Source organism: Phyllopteryx taeniolatus, chromosome 23, assembly GCF_024500385.1.
Source record: "Phyllopteryx taeniolatus isolate TA_2022b chromosome 23, UOR_Ptae_1.2, whole genome shotgun sequence".
NCBI classification, from domain to species: Eukaryota; Metazoa; Chordata; class Actinopteri; order Syngnathiformes; family Syngnathidae; genus Phyllopteryx; species Phyllopteryx taeniolatus.
The window spans coordinates 5,326,303-5,346,817 of NC_084524.1; the positions used below are offsets into that span (position 1 = coordinate 5,326,303).

Sequence of the window (20,515 nt, forward strand, 5' to 3'; positions counted from 1 at the left end):
CATGTTGTCCGGACGCCGCTCCCTTCGCAATCAAGTCTACAGGCCGCGTGCGCTCGTAGACAGCCGCAGACGCCCCCCCCCCCCCCCCACGCCCCAAGTGGGTGGGGTTCCTGAAACCAGACACCCGAATACGACATCACTTTGTTTGCTTTTGTTATTTCAACTAGACTGGGTTAAGAGTGTCCTCAGCGTCACATGAGCAGCACTCACTACTAGCAAAGCGGAACTGAAAGGGAGTCACAAAGACGAATTGGTTGTTAAAAGCAAAACGTCTGTACTTTGCTGGTCCGCGGCAATTGACTGAACAAAAATAAACACGACGGCATTGACACAAATCGGGACAGCAGGCACTTGGTCAAAGTTTTAATGGGTGATGACGGGGACACCTGTTGACATTTTGTCCGTTTTCAATGCTTGGTTCAGATTGGGTTAAAAAAAAAAAAAAAAAAATCTGTCCACTTCAACTGAGTAGATTTGTGCAGTTAAAAACAAAAAACAAAGTAAAAATATACATCATTAGGATAGCTGCTCTTTTTCCCAAGCATTTGTTACCAGCCATTCCAGCTCTATTCAAATCCACTATATACACACAATGCATACATTATAAACATCAGGGTCTTCTGTACATTTTTTGTGAGCGGAGTGTCAAACTCCACCCTGTAAATCAAACGTGACACAGTCATATAATTCAGTGGTGTCAAAGACAAAACAATAAACTGCAATGTAATGTGGAGCACCATCCCAAAAAAAATAATAAAATAAAATAAAAAGTAAGGCCTTCTCTTCTTTGGTAGTCAGATCACGCACACAGGTTTACTGTCTCGCATCAAGTAATGTTTGAAAGTGGCACAAATGCTTCCATGTCCAGTTTCCGCATGTGGGACATCCTGTCGGAATCCTTGCGCGGAAACGGGTTTGTGCTGTTTCAGGGTTCATTGTCAGTCTCGCTTTCAGGAATCCAGTTAGTAATGCCCGTATCCCACGGACAGTCCCAATCCCAGACCGAGGCCCAGCCCCAGACTCTCCCTGAGCCCCCTCAGTTGCTCCTCTCCCAGACGGATCTTGTCCTCCAGCTGCTTCTGCTCCACCAGCAGGGCGGCCTTCATCTTCACAAAGTGGCTGAAGGAAACACAAGGTGTCCATTAGTTGGGACAGATCAATTCAGGGCCAGCAAGACCTGGGTAAGTCACTGCAGGTATCAAAAGCAGGGCCCTCCACTGTTGTACCTGTAGTCTCGGTGCTGCTCCGGAGAGAGGCATCGGGCCAGAACGCGGCTGACGGCCTGCTCCCTGTGGTCGACGTGCTCCTTCAAGTCCTGGGCCTCTGACAGCTGCCTCATGAGCTGGCGCTTTTTCTCCAGCAGGGAGAGCTAGACAGCAGCCAGAGAAGCACAAGACTGGATTCAGTTTCCCCTCAAGTGGAGGTTGAACACAATGGCCGTGGACAAGTATCACTGGTTTTTCCTTCACTGTTTTTAGGTTGGGTCAACACGTGTAGACCGGGACTTGTCTCCATGCCAACAATACAGGAACATTCCGTCGTTCGGAATCAGTCACTCATGACCGACTCCCAAATCAGTAAGCGGCACAGTATAGGGACCGTTTCCTCGCCGCCTTACCCTCTCGTCATCGTCCGTATCAGGGTTGAGCGTGTCCAGCGTGGTCTCCGCCCTCAGCAGACGCCCCGACAGCGACAGCAGCAAGCTGACCACCTTATCCAGGTCACCGATGAACATGCGGAACTTGGCCACCTCGTTAGGCTTGCAGACGGCCACCACCATGCTCTCCACCTCCTCCCCCAGCTGCGCATTGGCCCGGACGTCGTCCTGGAGCCCCCGCTGGGCTTCCCTCAGTACCCCGAGTTTCTTGCGCAGGCTCTCCATTAGCTGTCTCTACACACAGGAAAATGTGGAATGAAAAAAGCTGCCAAGATGAGCAGTCGGGCGAGAGGAGGTGACGGCGAGGTAGCTCACCTTGTACGTGAGCTCGTCGTCATCTTCCCGCTCTTTGTTATCGGTCAAGTCCTTCATCTGAGACAAGAGCTGAGCTTTGGCCGCCGACGTGCTGTAATAAGAAGAGCAGCTAGAACTCGTGCCGGACCGCCTGACAGGGGAGGACATTTGAGGAGATTACAAAAAGCTCAAGGCAGCCTTATTGTCACAAAGTCAAGATTCTGACCAGTTGGGAGTCACAGACATCTTGAATCGGCCGCCTCTCAACAGGGTTAAGCCCAAAGGGAATGAGGAAGGTCATTGAGAAAAGAGAACTCTCATTACCTATCCAAGCTGTCACTATTGTGCTCGGGGTTATGGAAGGCGCCCCTCCAGCTCTCCGTGCCCGACTCTCCCTCACTACTGTGGGGGAAGAGCTCGTCCAAGCTCAGCCCTTCCCTGCTGCTCTCCAGCTCCTCCTCCTCCGCCCGGACGCCGCCCACCGGCTCGGCCCGCGGCTCCGGCAAGGTGTCGATGTCCGTCTCCAAGACAGTGACCGGCAATGCGAAGCAAGGAAGCTCCTCCTCTACAGGAAGTCCGTCATCTCCCTGGAAGTCGTCTATGTCCGTTTCTAAAGGGACATCCAGTTCTGCCTCCAGGCTGTGCGTGGGGCTTGGGCTGAGGGTCGTCTCCGACTCTGTTCCTGTTTCAGGGACCTTTGAAGGCTCACCGCTCTGGACGTCTTCACCCACACACATCTGCTGCTGCTGCTTGTCGTCCAGCGCAGAGTAAGATTCAGGAGGTAAAACACCACCAAGGTGTCCATTTGCCAAGGCAGGTGGAAGCATGTTGTTAATTTGAATTCTGGGAGACAGCGTTCTCTCCCACTCAGCTCCAGGTCTCACGCTGGGTGACGGCTTGTGAGGATTCCACATTTTATTATGGCTGCTGTCTGCCTCAGACACACTGATGAGACACAAGATGAAAATAATCACAAACAAAAACGAAGACAATCTCTCACGCGGCACAGTGGTGCCAGACTATATGATGGTCAACCAGTCCGGGTTGTCAAGCGATACAAGAGCTAGAAAACAGATGAGTAAGTATTTTCGCTGACCTGCTCCAAGGTGCTGGCGGGGGCGGGATCTCCCTCTCATGCTGGTCAAAGTATGTCGGGACCGCAGACCCGAAGGCCCGCCTGGAGAACATGGGACTGGGCGGGGCGACGGAAAAGGAGAGCTCGGGGAACTGACGGCGATCGGACGGGACGTGGGCGAAGGCGTGTTCTCGAGTCCGAGGTTGGTTGCAGCTGCAGCGCGGGCAGCTCTCCGCCACTTCCTGTCCCTGCGGCGGAAGGCTGTACGACCTCTGCCTGGACTGCTCAGAGGTAGAATGAGCGGAAGTGTGGCGTTCCACCGAGGGTGGGGGCGTGTTGGGATGTTGTGGCGGAACAGTAGAAGAAGAGGGAAACAGCGTGTGGTGGGATGCACGCCTGCGGTGGAACTGCTCCCACTTGGGCGGCGGTGGCCTCGGGGGAGGTTTTTTCTTCTTCTGGGTCAACAGGTGTTCCACTCCTTCCTCCACTTCGCTCAGCGTCTGGCCGGCCCCGGCGGAGTGCGACGGCGACCAGCGCTGACCACCATCGAAGTGGAGATCGTTTTCGGACATGGCGCGCCCCCGCTGTGAGAGGGGGGCCGCCGTGTGTCCGTTGCAGTCACTTCTGTCGCCGACCACCTGCCTTGCGGTCCGTGAAGCCTGATGGGAAGGCCGATGATGCAGACCGATGCCGTCTGGTGGCTGGCACTCCTGTCTCCAGTCGGTGTAGTCTCTGTCATGTGACGAAACCGAAACCACACACACAAAACAATGACATGTCTTACCTGGACTGACTGCACGGTGCATGCAGCACACAAAAGGCAAAGGACAGCGTTGCCCCGCTATTTCGCAGTTCATTGCATCAAAATATGAGCGTTACAAGCTCAGTAACGCACCAAATTAACTCATGCATGTACTAACAAACAGGAATCCTCCATCCAGCCACCGGGTTACATTTTAAGTCTTTGCTTTCCACACTTGAAGCTCATTACAGCCAGGCAACAGCCAAGCATGACCAAGCGGGATTTCCTGCCAGCACCAACCACCTGCCCAAATTCTCCTGGGATTCACTCAGGAACAATCAGGCCAAGATGACATCAGCGTGCATTTGCAGAAAGCCCATTTGGATACTGGCTACGTAAAGGAAGCGTCTCACCTCTCTGTCAGGCTGTACTTCCTGTTCAGTTTGCTTGTTTCATGTTGCCGGGCGGGATACTGCAACTGCGGAGGACATTTACAGTTGGTCAGACCATAAAAGAATCCAACTCAGGAACAATCAGGCAATAAAATAAGAGAAATAAGGTTCGGCCTTAAGCCAACAGATCAACCACGAGCCACTTGGAGCGAGTGCTGGTTGGGTTGGTTCAGTGGGGAAAAACACTGCACTGTTTTGTTTCGTTTTTTTTTCTCTCAATTGGATTGGATTTGGATCAAATACAGATGGGTTTCAACATAGACATGCACAATTGTGTTTCCAAACTCTAATGAAGCATACGTTTCATCCGTCAGCTGCTTTCCTTTGTCTGCAAAACTGATGCAGATTCCCCAACTCCCGCTAACAGATAACCTGGCAACCCCACATAAAGCCCAACCATGCATGAGGGTCCACTTACTTGTGTGGGGGTGTTGCTCCTTGCTGCGAGTCCCTGGTACAAAGTTGGCCGTGAAGGTTGGTTAACTGGGTAGAAAGCAGATGGCGGGACTTGGCTGCTGCGGCTAGGATGGGAGTTTTCGTCGTGATTCCTTCCTTCCATGCAAGACCTGCTGTTAAACTCTTTCCTTTCCCGACCCAACTCTTCCTCTCGTTCTTTTTGGAGATGTTCCTCCTCCCTGGCCCTCTCCAACTCAAGCTCCATCTCGCGTTCCCTTTCCCACCGTCTCACCCTTTCCTGTTGCTCCTTCTCCCTGAGCCTCTCTTTTTCCACTTTCCTTTCCCATCTTTCCTTCTCCTGCTGCATCTCCCTTTCTCGTAGCATGTTGTCCCTCTTTCTTTCCCTCGCACTCTCCCCCCATTCACTCTCCTGTTGTCTGTCTCGGCTGGTAGATCCTGATGGCAATTCTTGGTGGAGCCCACCCTGATAGGAGTATCTTCGTTGGTTTGTGTACTGACCGTGCTCCCCTTCCTGGGACTTGTGACTTGAGAGACCAGACACCTTGGAACCAGCCACTAACTTGCTTGTCTCCTCAAAAAACTTCCTTCTATCTGCAAATGGAAGGATGTCAGACTCTTCCATTCGAGAACAGGAAGCAGAACGGCCACAGGAGGATGTGGAAGCGGAGGTGAAGGCGCAAACCCCTTGCCTTGACTGGGTGACTCCTAACACACTCTCTCCAATGACACCGTACAGTCTGCTGGGTTTTGGTTCTGGTTGGAGCTTATGCTCGGGAGTCCAACGCCACCGGCGAGCTTTGCCTGCAGGAGCTGGCTCCTCAACAACTCGGACGCCAACACCGAAATTTGGAACGCCTGAGTCCACAATCTGAATGGCTGCGGTTGTGTGCGAATTGTCACCGTTTATTTTGTTTGAAGTGATTAATTTCTCATCTGGTGCACTGGTGCACTTGGTGGAATCAACAGGCGAGTCTAACAGAACTTTGGTTCCTCTTTCTTTGACTTCAGTGTCCGGGTCTCCAGACTCCTCATAGAGGTCTGCACCCTCCTCTTCCTGGACAGTTTCCCCGCAGGAGAGCAATCCTCCTGGGCCGCCGCTCCTCTGAAGTTGGGCCTTCTTCCTTTGGATCTCATTTCTGAGGTTGGTTGCAAAGCGCTCGTTGCGGCGGCGGTTTCGCCGATGGTTCCTCGATGAGTTTGGCTTCCTCTTGGTTGCGTCGACTGCAGCATTGTCCTTTAATTTGTCTTCACCTCTTGTTCTCTCACCTGTCCTTTGCTCCTCCAGTAAAGTGTCGACACTTGCAGCGGCACGAAGAGGCTCAAAATTTCCAAGTATTTGGTCAGAACCCAGCCTGGCCTGTGTTGAAGGCCCATCTGGCTCCTCAGGTACACTCACAGAGCGGCCCCAAGGGTGGTGATGCTTAATAACTCCCATTCCTTCCTCCAAGAACACAGATCCAGGGGTTGAGCAGCAGCTTTCGCCCCATTTGTTTGCTGGCTCCAGGCAATGGCTGTTTGACGGTCCTTGGCTCGCTATGGGGCCTGGAGACCACTGGCTGCTACAAGATTCCGAGGGATATGACTGACTGTAAGGTTCCGGCGAAGAGTTATTGTTCTTAAACCGCAAAAACTGAAGTTGTGTCTTCTCTGGGTCATTTGGCCAGTGAAGACCTGCAGAAACGGAGTGCGTGATTTGAGACCGCTCGTGAAACTCTAGTGAGGCTTGCGAAGTTAATGAAGGAGGTCCAGCAGAGGCTAGAGTGACCCGAGAGAGCTGATCTGTGGTTGTGTCGGCACCGTCTCTCAAATCACATGCATGTTCTTCCGTTTGATTTACGCTATAGTGGCGTTCTACATGACCAGTTTGGCTGCCTTCTCCGACTTTGATGAAGCCATTATGAATTCCCAGTTCACTGTTTGGAGAAGGCACGTTTTCCTCATAGGAAATATCAGTCGGAGCAGAAGCGCGACGCTTGTTTGGAGGATTAGGGCAACTCGGGGTGTTCTTGAAACTGTCCATTCTGTTTGAAGGCTGAGTGGGATTGGTCTGTGCTTCTATTGCGCATTCTCCATTTCTTATGACATCGAAGTCCCCTCCCCTCCTGTCCTCCTCATACGAGCAGGAGGAGGGCCTCTCTTTGACCTCCACAGGCCTTTGCCTGGGCCTGGTCAATGACCTGAACTTGAATACAGCCCGCTGTCCCTCAGCAGATGAACCTCCGTCAGCGGCGGCGGAGTTCGGACAAGGCGGCCCCAGGCTTTGGAGGAAATTGTCCATGGAGCATACGTCACCGGGTCTGAGCGGCACTGCGGCGTAGTCGGACATGTTTGAGCTGGCGGAGAACGAGCTGTAGGCAGAGTCTCGCTTGCTATTGAAGAGTGCCGGGTCCACGGGTGAATTGTGCGAGTCGGAGTAAGGCTGCGTAATGGGTGCGGCTGTGTCCAAGCTCTCCATGGAGCCCAGGGAACTGCTCCGATCTGTGGACGAGTACGGTCGGCACAGCTGACCCCACTGCGTGGGCAAGTCACTGCAAGGAGACAAGAGAAGACATTTAGAAAAGATGACAGCCAAACGGTACTTCTTGATACAGGACAAGTGTTCACAACAGAAGTCGTCCTCCATTACATTAGACCGTACAAGTGAACCCGCGTTTATCGCAGGGGATACGCTTCAGGACATTCTACGATATAGAGACCATAGAAAAAAATTATTTAAAAAAAACAAAACAAAAAAAAAACCCACTGAGACACCACAGCCATTGTCTCAGTAAATGAGAAGCAAGGCCCGGCTGCTGTATAGATTTGACCTGGACGACAGTGGGAGGAAGAGAGGAAATGAGACCGGAGCAGGACAGGAAATGACAGTCACTCCTGCCCAATGAGGCGTGGCGTTGGACACGCAAGCCAGCCCGTTGGCACAGACCGAGCGGCACCAAACGCACTGCTCGCGTGCTAGTTGCGCGGAGGGTACAAAAAAAAGGTCCCACACAAGTACAGATTGCTGGACCGCTTCCTCTCTTTGTCTACTGGTTCTGGTAGTCACATGCTATTGGACGCAATTACGCTCCTGTGTGGATGAGATCAGGCAAACTCAACTGTGGGAAGAAACGCACACACTTCTTGCCTTCTTAACTGCCAGAGGGTCGTCAAGTCTAAAAGAGACGCATGATATCATTGATTCCTATCGCAGAGGCTGAAGACTAAACACAAAAGGCTATTTTTTGGTATCGTGAGTCAGTAAAGTTCCCCATTTCCTTTCAAGGATCCACAGACATCATAACACAAATATGCCGACGTGACGGCATACGACAACAAAAACACAAAGGGATACACGCAATGGATTTGAAGCGTTGGAAGACTAGACCAGTGGTCCTCAAACTGCGCGAGCTGAGAACTTTGAGAACTTAAGAACCCTTGGTCACTCTAGACTATTTGGAGCTGAGGGTTTGTTTGACTAGCAGCGTCGTCGGGATTCACCACATCGGTTGTCCGGAGTGTCCAAACGTTAACGTTCCAGAGTGGGCGTTGCCGGCGTTGTCGCTTGAGATAAAGACATCAACATGAGGCGCAAGCTTTGGAACGAATGATTATACACAAAAGGTCCACTCTACTGCAGCCCCGGTGGAACAATTGAAAACAAGGCAAATGAAAGCCCCTTCGCTCGGGCCAAGGACAGACAAAGAACAGCTCACCGGGGGATTTGATTGGTTATCACACTGAGGTGTTGACATAGAGGGTTAAAAATAGAACAAGGGCCTTCCTGCGTGGGATTAAAACACGATGATGTCAACCGTACGCTCGCGAGTTTTGGCTACGGAGGGCAAAGGTACAGAATGAGGGTCGGTGGTGCTCGAGTCCACCAGAACATTAACACGCCACTGGACCGCATGACATGGCACAAAGCGGTACTTCAGTTTGCGGCACAATTGGCGCGCCCGTTGTAATTGCATTTACATTTTTTAACCCCGACATAACTACCGCTTAAAAATCTGCGATACATTGGGAGCGTGAACGATGAACCGCAAAGACGCATCGGATTAGAACGGCTCACCTGTTCTCACTCGTGTTCCAGGTTAGCGGGCAGGCGCAGGGGTGGAGCTGCATGGCAGGTGGAGTGGGAGGCGGGGGTAGCGGGGGGGAGTCGGCGGGGTGAGGGAGGAGGGGTGGGGGAGGCGGAGGAGGGGGCGGCAGCTCGGACAGCGCGCTCAGAAGCCAGGACGCGGGCCTGATGTGCGGGATGCTGCGCCTGCAGAGACGATTGGGCAGAAGCGGACGGTGAGCGCTGGAGACACACACTGCTCACAAGAAATTGGGGATATTAGAATTTCGGGTTAAATTTCAGAATGACCCTAAAATGCGCTATAACCTTTACAGGAAAACTCAATTTGTTGAATGTTTCACTACTTTTTACACAACTTGCTGTTCTCTAACAGCCAAATCCGCACCAGGTTTTGATGCATTCATGGACCAAAACCGTTCTCGGTACAATTAGAATTGGTCAGATTGTTTACAGATTAACCTCATGAGAACAAGACGACACCTACAACAGTTAAAGTAAAAACAAAAAAATAATAATAATAATTCACCCAAATGCTGAATACATTTTTGCGAGCAGTGTATGAACAGTACACACGTATAACTGTATACATACTATATGAATGGGTGACAAGGTGATCTGGTCTGCCATGACAACAAACTTTAAAAGTTCTTTTCTCTCCCTGTCAGGACAGTAAAATTCCCAACAAGTACAAAGACGGGAGAAAGAGGAAGGCCGGATGTTGGCACCATGAGGGAACAGAAAGGAAAGGAAAGCCTTTCTGATTGTTTTGGGTGAAGCAGAAACGCGAGATAAACATCGCCGTCTTCCAAGTACGCCCATAACAAAGAACTCAAGCAGGAATACGTGCGGGAAATAAACAAGCGCAAAGCTCCGCGAGTATTGCCTCACCTCCATCGTACTGAATAGAAACACAAAAGTGATACCTAAATTAAGAATTGGGCTCTGGAACATTCTAAAAACTTCGGCTGGTGTTGTGTGAGGTCACAGTAAGACTTGAAAAGACTTTTTGCGGAGGTTCTAGAAAGTCCTCGGGCCTTCGGATTCACAAGACGCTGATACAGAAGCCACGACGGACTACAGAGTTGAACTGATGGTGGAAGTGGAAACTGAAAAGTCAGATTTTGAGAAAGGATCTGCTGGAATGTCCCACTTTGTGGCAACAGCTGAGCGATAGCGCAAAGGTCAAGGTGCATAATCTTGAGTCACACAGTCTCGGTACACAAATCATGAGCCAGCCAATGCCAGACAAAAAGATAAGCGGCCAGGCGTAGATGATTAACACCGCGTTCTGCTCCGAATCGACCCGATCCAGTTGACACGGGAAACCCACCAGAGCGACGAGCAAGAAGCATCCGAAGGCAAATGTCAAGTTCAACGCGTTCGCTCTCCACGTCCGAACAATGAAGCCTCTGAGATCGCGTTCTGGGATCAAGCTCCTCCTTCCGCTGGACACGGCGCGAGCCACGACCGCCGGGGGGGCTCGGAGAAAGGCTCCCGGCGCACGGTTTGGAAAGCCCGACCGTGGATCCTCCTTTTCCTCGCTCCTTCTTCTCGCTGGAAGACAAAACATGACTTTTTCTCCGTCCTGCGCCGGCCGTTTCCCTCGCTCCCGCCCTCTCTCTCTCTCTCTCTCTCTCTCTCGCTCTCTCTCTCTCCCATTCCTTGCCTGCCTCGCTCGCTCACAGGACGTGTGAATCAGCCCGAGAGGAAGTTTGCGGAGGGCAGATAAAGTGCGGCAACGCTGCTAAAATAATAGCCGAGAGCTCCACAATGTTATTGTTTGATGGGGAGGAAAATACAGAGACACTTCCTCCGAAGTGGCTTTGAGAAAAAGGTGACAGACGAGCAGCATTTTTCCATCGGAAAAACAACGTGATGAAAGAAGAACTTCTTTGTAGGTGCAAACACTCATTATTATACTTTATATAAACATATACAGTGGACCCCCGCTATTTGTGACGGGCCGGACTGGGAATAGTGAAAAAAATCTGCGGATAATTGTCGGCCATCATAATTAAAATTTAACATTTATTTTATTTATTTTTTTTTTTTACACCCCAAAAAAATCTTATAAAGTGACACTAAATGTTATCGCAGTTGGTTCCTAAAAAAATAAAAATAAAAATAAAATGTAAAAATTGAAAAGCAATATGAAACTGAGCCATGAAGAAGAGTTTCATAACTACTTTAAGTGACACAATTAGTAAATCAGTTTTTGCAGAGGATAAAAAATGTCTGTCTGTTACTGCACTTGTTGCGTTCAACTATGCGTCACGTAACGCGTTATAACACCGCCACGTAGATGCTACTTGTTAGCCCGTGTGTGGCATTTTGCGTTGTTCTTTCAAAGTTTGACACCCTTTGATAATGACTTTCCCCATTGTGTGTAAATCAACAAACGTGTGTTGCACGGTGTATACGCTGAACTCCATTTGATGACCTGAGGCCATTAGTGGCCTTCAACGATTTCCTGGGCAGACTCCATGAGGATGTGAGTTACGTACATGCGTGTCGCTTGGCAGATTCCTGACATTCCGCACGTTGCCTTCAAAGGGCCGACGGTAGAAAGCCTAAACGAGCGCACCTCCTTCCCTCGCTACCATTGTGTCTGCGCCGGTTTCCTTCACGGCTCTCACGGCGTGAGTAGAAACATACACTAAGGACATAAATTAAATAGAATTAAAAAAATAATAATATTCACACTCTCTCATTCAATTCAATGCGCATTGTCTTGGTCATTCTGGTGCGCGCGCCTTGGCCACCTGGGGGCAGTATAAGTCAGATATACATGAGTCGGATATACATGGGGATCATTAATATCAGTCATTCTTCGCAGAGGATAAAGAAAATATGACTGTTAGTACTGTTATATTGTCTGTCTACGTGTTGCTGCACCGTTTGTGATCAAATATCACTCGCTTCAAGGGTAATAACGCCGCCATATAGATGCTAAGGGCATTTCCCATTATGTGTTAGCATTAGCATTAAGATATGTACTCAGATTGACGATAACCAGCCTTGAAGGCTTTTTTTTTTTTTTTTTTTTACAAATATTTTAGTCACTGGCACCTTACTGTACAGCGCACAATCTCAAGTTTGCGCTCGAAAGTAAAAATAAAAATGAAAAAAATAAAATAAAATAATACATCTTGAAAAACTCATGAGCAGGGTTCATTCGTATTTCTATTTCGGTTGTACATACACAGTAGGTCAGTGTTACTGATTGGACGGAAGGCCTTGTTGGCCCAAACGGCCAACGAGTGAGATTACAAGAGTGCTGGTTAAGGTTCAGGAAATGAATGTGTGTGTGCGTGTGTGTGTGTGTGTGTGTGAGTGAAAGAGAGAGAGAGAGAGAGAGAGAGAGTGAGAGAGAGAAAAGGTCTTGAGGAATTCCAAGAATGTCTATTGTTGGTTTGGGGAAGCAGTGGCAGGAGTCAGGCTATTGTGTTGCAAGCTTCTTGGCACCGCAGACCTCGGTGCTGCACGGGTCCCCAGAGAGCCCTGTGGCACTCCATCTAAACAACGGGATGTGCGTTTGTGTGCTCGCATTTTAGCCCATCCATGTGTCTGCCGTCCAACTCCGAAACAATCCCATGCAGGCGTGTGAGCCAGCAAAAAAAGCCTTTGTGGTGCTCTGAACCGAACGTCTGCGAACAACAGATAAGCAGCGGTCAGCAAGCGCAACGCAAACCAGGTGATTGTTCCGTGTGGGCAAAACCAGCTGCGAGCGTGCTAACATTTGCAACTGGCTATCATTTGTTCTTTTCCATTCACAGAGAAGTTCGGAAAGGCCAGCTGCTGCTTTTTATTTTAGGCTGCCACAAGTTTCTGAAAAAAAATAAATCAATCAGTTATTAGGTGGTTAAACTAAATTGGGCTCATTACTTTTTGAATGTCCCTCGTGCCTAGTAAAGCTATCTGGGGGAGGGAAAAAAATCTAATTAAGTACTGTATTTCGACTTGGGTACTTCCCACCATTGAAAATACGAAACTTTGAAACAAAGACTGACAGGATGCGGCTTTGGGAGTGGAGGGAATGTTCAGTTGCGGTGGGTCTCTGAAAACAGGAAGGATAGCGGGAGAAACGTTTCCAGGTGAAGGCGACAAAACCTTCCCGAGGTTCTTTAACATCCACGAATGAATCACAGGGACGTTTAAAAACAAGTGAAAAAAGTCCAAGTGACCACAATCGTGTGTGAAGTAAGAGAACATGAACAAAATGTGAACTTTTTTTGCTTTAGTTTTTTGGACGTTCTTTGTCCTCGCTGCCTTGTTTAAGCACACATAAAGCATCCGCGCTGAAATCGGACCCAAACAAACCGCCGTCCACCGAGCTTCTGGCCGGCACATCGAATTCCCGTGGTTTCCCGTATTTAGCCTGCGCGCCTCCCGCTGGCCGCGCTTTATGTCGGGAAACGAGGATGTTTGATGGGAACAAGTTGGTTTGGAGTTCATCACAATGGTCGAGAACCAATTGAAACGCACTCACAAAAGTACGAAGCAACAACAACAACAACAAAACAGCTTTTATAAAATAGCGCAACCACAATGTATTCCGGATATAGAAAAAACATTTCCGAGCCTTTTGCAAAACATGAGTTTGGCTTCTCAATAGGCCAAATCATTCGTACATGAGGTTAAAAAAGGTTAATTGTCTGTAAAATAGTTGATTTGAATAAAATATTCTCATTATTTGTATTTTACTACTCATACAGTGGAACCTTGATTGATGATATTTAATCTATTCCAAGTCTCGCTAAAGCCAAATCGTATTAAAACCAAAGCAGTCATTCCAAAAGGAAATAATGTAAATCTGTAATGTTTAAATTAATGTTTAACCTTGAATCTGTTCCAGACACCCCAAAATATTAACAAAAAGTATTTAATTTATAGAAAATAACTATTTTAACATACAGGAAACAAAAAATAATAATAATAATTATACTGCAGCTAAGCAGTGGATTATGTAGTTCAGTCAATATAACGCATGGATATCATTTTTCAAATAAAAAAAAAAAATACAAAATTCAAAATCATTGCAAACTGAATCTTCCGAGGCACGTTTACCTCCTGATGCCGAGCTTGAGTATCCTGTAGGAGCCCTTGATGAGGATGAGCGCTTCCTGCCGGCTGCCGTAGAGGGCCGAGCCGTTGATGTTAATGAGCTCGTCGCCCACTTTTAGCTTCTCGCAGCGGGCCGCCTTCCCTCCCTCCTCGATCTGGGTGACAGACAGACACACACACAAAAAACAAATTCATTAAAATAAAAAAATTCAAATAAAAAGCGGGTGAGTGAGACACACACTTCTCACGCACCTTCAACTGCACGCACATATTCCTCTACAATGCACGTGTGTGTGCGCACATGCAAACAGGGTGAGGTCACATTCGGCATTGGAGAAAGAGAGCGAGCGAGAGAAGAATAGCCTCTCTGTACACTTTCCACAGACACACACAGGTCAGGCACACCCTTTTTTTGTGTCTTTTTTTGGTAAATTCACTTCATTTGTGTGCGTGTGTACGTGTGTGTTGTGGCTCACTGCCCATGATTGTGCCCTGGGAAAAAAATCAGGAAAATCTCACATTGGCTACACGCTGTCAGCGCTCGGCAATCACCTGATTCACGCACGTACACGCACGCCCGCGGCTAACTGTATTTAACAAGAGGCACGTTCATCACAAACAAATCACCGCCAGTCTGGCGAGCGTGAGCGCTCAGACAGACAGGATTAACACACGGAACAAGAACCATTACTCAAATAGCCATAAAGTGCATTTGTGTGTGTGTGTGTGTGTGTGTGTGTGTGTGTACAAGGTGCGAGGTCAAGGCCGAGAAAATGACAGTTTCTCACTCGGAGAAAGTCTGTGTGTGTATGTCATAGCCCTTTTGTCCGCTATCTTAATGCTAATGCCAAATAGCATCTATGTTGCTTTCAGCATCTCATTGAACACAAAAGGCGCAGCAACACATGTAGGCATATACAATATCATGGAGGGTTATTTTTCCTTGGTAAAACATTTTGTTGTTGTTTTAGGGGGTAAAGCTGGAATGTATTAATGACATCTCCATTCATTTCAATGGGAAAAGATGATTTGAGATGAGTGTTTTGCTCACAGAACGAATTAAACTCCTATCTCAAAGCACCCCTGGAGACACACTTCGTTGACACCAAGATTCCACCAGATGGCGGCAAAGCACAACTTTTGCCTAAATGAAACTCCACAACTCACTTCAACATAGCTCAACATGATGCCAAATATGTATAAATATGCACATGTATACACACACGCATATATAGAATATATAAAGTAAAATATTGAAATTTAGAGAGAGGAAAATAAATTAGAAAGAAGCTAAAATGAGTTTATAGAGCGTGTCCATGCACGCACATACACACACACACACACACACTAAAAAGAGCCATCAAGTTGGCACAAGCCACGTCTCTATGTGACCACCCCCCTCCAGGACAAAAGCGTCTCCAAGGCTCCTCGGACCCCCCCGCGGGCCCACCAGCCTCGCCTCATCCTTTTGTCACTCCACGTTCTCGGCTCGGCTGGCCGTTGGCAATGAAGCGGCACAGTGCACAGACGTCAAGTCGCACACGTGCAGAGGTGGAGAAGACGCACAAGTAAAAGTACTGATTCATGTTCTACACTTTTAAAAAAAAAATAAATAAATACAAATGTAAAAGTACAGACTCTGAAAAGTACAAAATTAACGATGAATTTTTGCTATCAATTATATACAAAAACACTTGGAAAAGGAGGTGATAACCCGCCAGTAAGTGTTTTCAGATTTGGTTCGCACCCAAAAAGTACAAAAGAAAAGTTAAAAATTGGAAGAAAAAAAAATAATGAAAAGAAATATGGGGTCTGCAGATAGCTGAATTTGCGGGTGCTGAACTGCGAGTATGTGGGCATCTGTGGGTATAATAAAATACTGACAATAATAAAACACAAACTTTTGTGAGATACTAAATTCAGCCATATATTTTTGATCCTCTGCGTCGAACTCATATTAGTGCTACACTGATGGGCTCAGAGAGGAGTTCTGACGTCTCAATGAACAGTATAGCCGTCCGGCCGGCCACTAAATCGTTAAGACCATCTTGGTATAGTCCCAGTGGCCCCAAAAGACCTCAACGTTGTGAGGTTTCCCTCCTCGGAGAACAAGGAGAGGAACCACTGCACATTGGACAAATACGCTTCGGACCTGTGCCCCCCAGTCGGAGCCGTGTGAGTGTCTCCTCCCTTCCTCACACAAGGCCTCCTTTATCGTGGCGGGAACGAGAGGAGGGGGCCCCAGATGGAAAAAGGAAAAGCTCCCACGCTCGCACATCAGGCACCGGCCCGCAGCTTACGTTGCGTGAATGACACCAACATTCAAGCACACATACGAAATGAGAACACTCACAAGGAGCATGGAGAAGACGCAGTTTTGTTTGCCAGTCATGATTTAATATTTATACTCCCCATTACAGCGCTATTTTATTCATTTTAAAAAAATGTCATCAAATATCGAAACTACTGTACGGCACTGTCGCGACTCGCTGTGGCGACCCCTGCAGGGTCAAGCCGGAAGCGCAACAATAACAATTGCATTAAAATGCACACACACACTTACAGACTCACTGGCGTCACACATCACTAGGCCCCGCCTCTTAACGGGACATCTAACAGACACTACAATACGTATTAATGTATACATTTTAAGCATGCAATTTTTTATTTGTGTTCAAATGATTAAAATGTCCAAAATTGTTTTGTTTTTTGTAATATCCGTATACTGTGCAATGCTACTAATTAGACCACAATTGTGTTCTTTATTTTCTTGCATTCTTATTTACCCTTTATTTTCAACATCCTGTAATTTATTTATTTATTTCTTACTTTTTATTGCGGTTTCAATATTTCACATGCATGTCTGCACTGGAGAAGGAGCTGCTTTCAAATCTCATCGTAAAATTAGCGTAGCGACGATTAAAAACAAAGGATCCCACGAGGAACTCTGACACAAATGTTCCCAAAGTAGCTCTCATGACGACTTTTCAGTAGCACAAAGAGAGTTTTGTGTCAAATTTCCACCTCGGTCTCCACTCTCGCCAATGTTCGCCACGAGCGGCCGCACTGCGCCCAGGAATGCACATTCAAAATGGGAACCAACTGTAAACATGACAACACACACACAGAGGAAAAAAAACAAAAACAAAAACGCACTGCTGCTGGAAAAAGGAAATCTTCCCTGCGAGAACGACCCAAGAACGATCACGAACATTCTTCAAATCCAGTCAGATTTGACCCAAAAACCTTCAGTACTGAGAGGTGCCGTTTTTCTCAGGCATTACTACGGACACCTACACCGCCTCTACAGTAGTCTGTGGTTAGAAAAGCCCCTGAAGGGCCACAAATGGACTGGAACCAATGATAGTTGTGTCCAGACACCGCCCGGGAGAAAGTGTTTAAGGCTCCAGATTACAGATAGAGACATTCCAGCCACACCCCAACACACACACGCACACACACACACACGTCAACACACACTTACACACTTTTTGGTTTGTCGCGCAAGGTGCCTTTTTTGCTTCATGACTACTCGCTGCCTTGCTCATCATTTGTACACAACTGCTGCTGCACAACATGTGTTTTTGCTTAGCCAGGACAGTAACACACACACACACAAGTGGACAATAGCATCTCTATCTGATGGCATTCCCATCTAACCCCCACAGAGAAGACTGACTGGAGGCTACTTTTCCTGGAATGCAGAAACTAAAACACGCACATGCACACACACAACTGGGGGCATTGGATTGCCCACCTTCCAGCACATGCCCCAATTTTTTTGTTTGCCACGGTCCTGGCAATTGGGAAAACGTCAACAGCGGCAGCGGCACGAGAGAAAAAGACCAGCGATGTCTCCTTCGGATGCAAGAATGTGTGTGTGATACCGATTATCCGATAATCGGTATCGGCACTAAAATAAATAAATCAATAGTGTTCTCAAACAATTTTCACGCACGTGCGACGAGCGAGTGACGTGTCCGCTGACGAGTCGTCACACAGCTGACCGCGACTGCGTGACGCACGCACCCCGGCGGTAATTTGTTCCGCATCTTGGTGGAATGTTGACCAAATGGGTCGTAACCGCGCCGCCTCCCACCTCGCAAGACGCGCACGCACCCTCAAAGGGTCTCGCACATTTTGTGTTCTGCGTCTACGTGCGCGACTGATGGACTCTCACGCAGAACCACAACACCTCACACAAAGCACTCAAGACCGTGTGAGCTTTACATAGCCACAGGCCACCCAAAAAAAAAAAAAAAAAAAAAAAAAAAAAAAGCTACAGTCACATTTTCCCAGCGGCTGTGCATGTGTGCGTTTCCGGATGAATGAGCTATGCTTTTCCATCGCCTAGCCCGGTGAATGGAGGCATGCGTTGGGCAAAAAAAAAATAAAAAATTGATACACGACCACCCGTAGGCGAACCCACAGCAATAATTAGTGGCGGTGAAACGTCAGGATCGCTACTAGTTGCCCACAAGAGAAATTTGTTTCCCATGTTTCCCCGATAAAGGAACGCCATTATTCGTGTTATAATTTGCGTCATAATTCACAAAGAGTGTGGAGAAAATTATTCCTGTTGCGCTTGTGTGCCGCCTTCGTTTTCGAAAAAGAAGACAAACTGCAGTATTGATGGTATACTTTGGCCAAAAGAAAAAAAAAATTAAGCCTCTTCTCTGTCCAACATACAAATAATTTCAGAAAACCCAGATGATAATCTCATATCTTTGGAAGCTTCTGATAGTTTTCTTGAAAACATTTGAGTGAATTAGAGACACACTTGTGGCTGTATTTCAAGGCACATTGCTTCTTTGTGTAACATCGTGGGAAATTCCAAAGAAATCCGCCAAAATATCAGGAAGAGAATTGTGAACTTGCACAAGTCTGGTTCATCCTTGGGTGCAATTTCCAGATGCCTCAAAGGTGCAATGATCATCTATTCAAACAATTATACGCAAGCATAAAAACCGTGAGAATGTACTGCTCGGGAAGGAGACAGATTCTGTGCTCTGGAGATGAACCTGCTTTGGTCCCAAATGTGCATTTCAATCCAAGAACAAAAGCAAAAGACCTAGTGAAGATGCTGTCTGAAGCTGGTAAGAGTGTGTCATGATCCGCAGTGAAACGAGTACTGTACCGACTTGGGCTGCAAGGCCACTCTGCCACCCATTACTCCAAAAGAAACGATCATCACGTCCATCATGTCCTAAAAATCAAACTGTTTGGCCATAACGAGCTTTGTTATATTTGGAGGAAAAAGGGGGAAGCTTGCAAGCCAGAGAACACCATCCCAACTGTGCAATACAGGGGTGGCAGCATCATGTTGCGGGGTTGTTTTTCTACAGGAGGGACTGGGGACGGTGCCATAGGAAAGAACACGATGTAGAAATACTGAAGCAACATCTCAAGACATCAGCCAGGAAGTTAAAGTTTGGGCACAAATTGCTCATCCAAACGGACAATGACCTTAAGCATACTGCTAAACAAGTTATAAAGTAGCTTCAGGAAATCAAAGTCAACGTTGGAGTGGCCATTGCAAAGCCCAGATCTCAATCCGCTTGAAAATATAAAAAGGCATGTGCGAGCAAGGCGGCCTACAAACTTGGTTCAGTTCCACCAGTTGTGTCAGAAGAATTTTGATAATCCTTATTGACCTAAAACTGAAAACGTTTGATTTCAGGTCAGTTGAGAAAACCACAACAAAAACGCCTTGTTTTTTGTTTTTGTTTTTTTATAGAGTGAATAACACTTCTTAATCTCATTAAGAACACTTTTAATTAAAAATAATAAACTAAAATAGGGGAACGATTTTGTGTCGAGTTTGTGTGTGTGTGTGTGTGTGTGTGTGCCAGAAAGAGTTAATGTACATAATTGACAATTGTAGTTTTGTCTTTTGAGTGCATTTGAGAGTCTGTACTAGTTGTGTTCACATTGCCTTCGGTCCATGAGTGGAATCAATACTTCTAATTTTAAGGTTTTTTTTGTTTTTTTTTTAAACTCAAGTATGTGCACTTCTACATAAGTACCGATGATTTTTGCCACCCTCCGGTGCAGTACATAGTGATCTAAGTGCACAACTGGAGTCACGATGGAAACAATCGAGCCACGTTGGGGCGACAATGCAAAAAGGGCCAAACAGGCACACACACACAAAAACAAACAAAAACTCACTTTGGTGATGACGAGCGGCTCTCCGTGCTCGGTGCCTCCCTTGAGCGTGAAGCCCCACGGCGCGCCGCCGCTCAGCTGCACCTGGACGCGGTGGAAGGAGACGAGCTGCTCCACCGTCTCCATTTTGCCGGCCACCGCCGCCGCCGCCGCTTCCCCATCGGCGCCGAGGCCACAATGAGATGGTCGACGGCGCGGACGAGCGGACGAACGAGCGAGGGCGGCTCGATTTGTGGGTGGGAGGGGACTCCAAAGTTTGGGACGCAACTCCATGGCGCCGCCTACTGCTTCAAGCCTGGGCGTGATGGATGACGACATCCGCCAATGGGGGAGAGGAAAAAAAAACAAAAACGCTTTTGTACATTTTCAATTTTATATCTGCACTGACCAAAGAAAAAAAAATGTCCTTTGAAATTTACTCCATTTATTCGCGTACATCGGTTGGACATGATGAAAATGTGTTAAAATGACTTTTTTTTTTTGATGTACTCCTCCTTAGTTTAACACATTTTATGAATGCATGTTCAAATTAAGTAAATTCAACTTCCCCCCCCCCCACCCCCCAGTGTATTTTATATCAGTGATT

At 47.6% G+C, this 20,515-nt stretch overlaps 1 protein-coding gene across 5 annotated transcripts; it reads right to left on the reverse strand.

Moving 5' to 3' along the window:
- Positions 1-350: 350 nt before the first annotated feature.
- shroom4 (shroom family member 4) lies at positions 351-20,262 on the reverse strand. Of its 5 annotated transcripts, none has more exons than XM_061764490.1 (12): positions 19,933-20,262; positions 13,765-13,916; positions 10,028-10,251; positions 8,689-8,932; positions 4,639-7,165; positions 4,182-4,246; positions 3,048-3,758; positions 2,276-2,896; positions 1,973-2,063; positions 1,619-1,891; positions 1,227-1,369; positions 351-1,119 (listed from the first exon to the last, which is right to left on the reverse strand). In XM_061764490.1, the coding sequence occupies exons 1-12, from the start codon at positions 20,245-20,247 to the stop codon at positions 963-965; spliced, it is 5,523 nt and encodes a 1,840-aa protein (XP_061620474.1). In that variant the 5' UTR covers positions 20,248-20,262; the 3' UTR covers positions 351-962. The 5 variants fall into 5 exon arrangements, with proteins under 5 accessions (XP_061620474.1, XP_061620473.1, XP_061620475.1 ...); XM_061764489.1 differs by having other exon boundaries at positions 1,973-2,102; XM_061764491.1 differs by lacking the exon at positions 10,028-10,251 and having other exon boundaries at positions 1,973-2,102; positions 8,689-8,883.
- Between the last annotated feature and the right edge of the window lie 253 nt (positions 20,263-20,515).